The sequence below is a fragment of the Coturnix japonica genome, chromosome 27 (genome assembly GCF_054131305.1).
Source record: "Coturnix japonica strain WE chromosome 27, WE-NBRP24, whole genome shotgun sequence".
Classification (NCBI taxonomy): Eukaryota; Metazoa; Chordata; class Aves; order Galliformes; family Phasianidae; genus Coturnix; species Coturnix japonica.
In genome coordinates, this window is record NC_140689.1 from 6881687 (window position 1) to 6885339 (window position 3653).

The 3653-nt window shown below is 50.5% G+C and overlaps 1 protein-coding gene across 1 annotated transcript; it reads left to right on the forward strand.

The window, feature by feature from the left end:
- Positions 1-610: 610 nt before the first annotated feature.
- On the forward strand, positions 611-2202 carry LOC146756438 (uncharacterized). The gene has a single exon (XM_085524414.1). The coding sequence runs from the start codon at positions 698-700 to the stop codon at positions 2072-2074; it is 1377 nt and encodes a 458-aa protein (XP_085380540.1). The 5' UTR covers positions 611-697; the 3' UTR covers positions 2075-2202.
- The last annotated feature ends 1451 nt before the right edge of the window (positions 2203-3653 follow it).

Consider the following 3653-nt stretch of genomic DNA (forward strand, 5'->3'; position numbering starts at 1 on the left):
GGCACTCTGATCAAAGCCACAGAGTCAGTGCTGGCAAGCAGGCATCAGCCTGGAGGGAGAAAACCAGCCCTTGTGTTGTGTGTTGCTTGGTGCCACCAGCTCCAGCTCACAGATGAATCCCTGGTTACTGCTATGGAATTGAGGATTTTCCATGCAATTGCCATCAACATTTTGATGCCTTGACCACTGGTAGACTGTAAGAAAACAAATAAGCTGTTGTAAAGTTAATTTGAAAGAAAAAATATCCCTTCACAATGTTCAGAGATGTCAAAACATTCTTTGCTCCAAGGGAAGCTGTAGGCACAGTGTCATTTAGACCTAAATGGTGGTTTCTCCTTGGGGAGGGGCACAGAGTGGAACTGTTGAACAGGCACTGTGCCAGCATGAGGGAAATGCTCTCTTGTTCCCTGTTTCTCTCCCTGAAGCTCCACTTCCAGCCCCCAAGCCCGTGGTGATCTCCCTGCTTGAAAGAGGGGAAGACCCCTGGATCCCAGATGTGCATAGCCCTGAGGCCATGCCAGGAAACCTCAGCCCAGGTGAGGTGGTGGAGGGAAGGGGAATGTTGGGGCTGTAAGAGCCTTCTCTGCCTGTGTTTTATTTTGGGCACCGTGTGCTATTGCTGCATTTCCTCTGTCATCCAGCAGCTGATGGGATCAGAAATACAAAGGAGGTTCCGCAGAGAAATTGTGTAGCGGAAATGCAGCGGAATTGCATCTCTGAGGAAGAAATCAGAAGGGATGTCCAGGAAGTCCTGCAGCAAGGTCAGGGTGAGCACATCAAGAAGCCCCTGGGAAAGCATCTGGGAATGACACTGAGGAACCCAGTGGACTTCAACATAGGTCCAAAGCAGCCTGAGGAAACCAGGAGCAAGGATGTGTGCCAGATGAAAAAGCAGAATCCATGCACTGAGTGTGAGAAAAGCTTTAAACTGGATTCCAGCATCACTAGCCACCAGTGCACGCACTCAGCAAAGAGGCATTACGAGTTCTGTGATTCTGCAGAGAGCATGAAATGGAGACTCCACCCCACTGGCCAGCAGTGCATGTACACAGGAGAGAGAGCCTTTGAGTGCTCTGACTGTGGAAAGACTTTTACGGACAGTGGGAGCCTCACTTCCCACCAGTGTATCCACAGAAGAGAGAGACTGTACAAGTGCCTTGAGTGTGGGAAGAGCTTGAAAGGTATTTCTAAACTCAAAATACACCAACGTGTCCACACAGGAGAGCAACCATGTAAGTGCCCTGAGTGTGGGAAGAGCTTTAAGGATAGTTCTAACCTCAAAATACACCAACGTGTCCACACAGGAGAGCGATCGTATAAGTGCCTTGAGTGTGGGAAGAGCTTCAAAACCAGTTCCAGCCTCACCATCCACCATCGCATCCACACAGGAGAGAGACCATTTAAGTGCACTGATTGTGGGAAGAGCTTCAAAAAGAGTTCCAGCCTCACTGTCCACCATCATATTCACACAGGAGAGAGACCCTGCAAGTGCTCTGAGTGTGGGAAGAACTTCAGTAGCAGCTCTGAACTGAAGGTGCACCAGCGTGTCCACACAGGAGAGAGACCATATAAGTGCTCTGAGTGTGGGAAGAGCTTCATAAGCAGTTCTAATTTGAAGCTCCACCAGCGCATCCATACAGGAGAGAAACCCTATAAGTGTCCTGAGTGTGGGAAGAGCTTCAGAAGCAGCTCTGAACTGAAGATGCACCAGCGTGTCCACACAGGAGAGAAACCCTATAAGTGTCCTGAGTGTGGGAAGAGCTTCAAAAGCAGCTCTGAACTGAAGCTCCACCAGCGTGTCCACACAGGAGAGAAACCCTATAAGTGTCCTGAGTGTGGGAAGAGCTTCAAAAGGCGTTCTGAATTGAAGATGCACCAGTGCATGCACACAGGAGAGCGACCCTATAAGTGTCCTGAGTGTGGGAAGAGCTTTAAAAGGCGTTCTGAGCTGACGCTGCATCAGAGCATCCACAGGAAAAAGAGACCCTGTGAGTGTCCTGAGTGTGATAAGAGCTTCAAAGGGAGTTCTGAATTGAAGCTGCACCAGCATATGCACACAGGAGAGAGACCATAGCTTCTGTTGGACATTTTAGAACATTTTGGCCAGGCCTGCATGCAGGGAGATGCCTGGGAACTTGTCTTTTCTCTCCCTCAGAGAATCCCATCTGCTGTGTTACCAGAATGTCTGCACCAGTGAGCTGAAATGGCAGGAAGTCTTGAGTGTGAGAAGGGCTTTGTGCCGAGCAGAGAGCTCCTCACACTCCCAGAAGAACTTCATGCAAAGCTCAGTCCTCATTAAACATTGCAAGTCCACAGGACAGGTAGCTACTAGGAGTGCATCTCCTGCAGGAAGAGTTTCTCTCAGGGCTGGTGCCTCATTTCTCATGGGAAAACCCCCAGCAGGAGAGACTCTCAGGATGCTGGAGAGCCCAGGGATGAGGGAGACCAATGCTTCTCCCCATGCAGGAAGAGTTTGCAAAGGAGACGGCATCACCGACACCCTCTGCAGAAGGGACTTAACCCAGGAGCTTCAGATGGCCTTTCCTTGCTGCCCAAAGCACTTCTCTCACCATGCCCGCTTTCCACTTCTACTCTTCCACCAGCTGCTTTTTGATTCTGTTTCCTAGTGGAGAAGCGGTTGTGTAGGGATCTGCTGTGTGTCTGTGTGCATGTGTTGCTCTCAGTCATTTCTGAGCGCACTCATGCATCCCAGAGAAGGGTCAGCAGAGCAGTAAGGTGGCTCTTGGAGGTTTTCTGAGAATCTTCTGTAGTGGAAAGAGAAGGGGGTGAATAAAGTAGCTGAGTTGTTCTGGAGCTTTCTTCACTGTAGTCTTGTTTTTGCTCTTAAAATAAATGTCAGTATGTGGAATGAGGAGAGGGAAAGGTGCAAGCAGGGTTTCGTTTTGGTGCCCTCTCCAGCCCACTGCTTGCTTCTGGACAAGGCATTTCCTTTCTTAATAGGGGAGATGCTCCAATCCCTTCACCATCTTCATGGCCCTCCGCTGGACTCTCTCCAAGAGATCCCTGTCTTTTTTGTACTGGGGAGCCCAGAACTGGACACAATATTCCAGATGAGGCCTCACCAGGGCAGAGTAGAGGGGGAGGATCACCTCCTTCGACTTGCTGGACACACTCTTTTTAATGCACCCCAGGATGCCATTGGCCTTCTTGGCTACAAGGGCACACTGCCAGCTCATGGCCAATCTGTTGTCCACCAGGACGTCCAGGTCCCTCTCAGCAGATCTCCTCACCAGCAGGTCTTCCCCCAGCCTGTACTGGTGCATGCAATTATTCCTCCCTAGGTGCAAGACTCTACACTTGCTTTTGCTAAACCTCATCTGGTTTCTTACTGCCCAGCTCTCCAGCCTGTCCAGGTCTCGCTGAATGGCAGCACAGCCTTCAGGCGTGTCAGCCAATCCTCCCAACTTCGTGTCATCAGCAAACTTGCTGAGGGTGGTCACTATCCCCTCATCAAGGTCGCTGATGATGTTTAACAAGACCAGACCCAGTACAGACCCCAGGGGGACGCTGCTAGTTACACGCCTCCAGCCAGACACCACACCGGCAATGACAACCCTCTGCACTCTGCCAGTCAGCCAATTCTCGACCCACTTCACTGTCCACTCATCTATCCCATACTTCCTCAGCTTTAT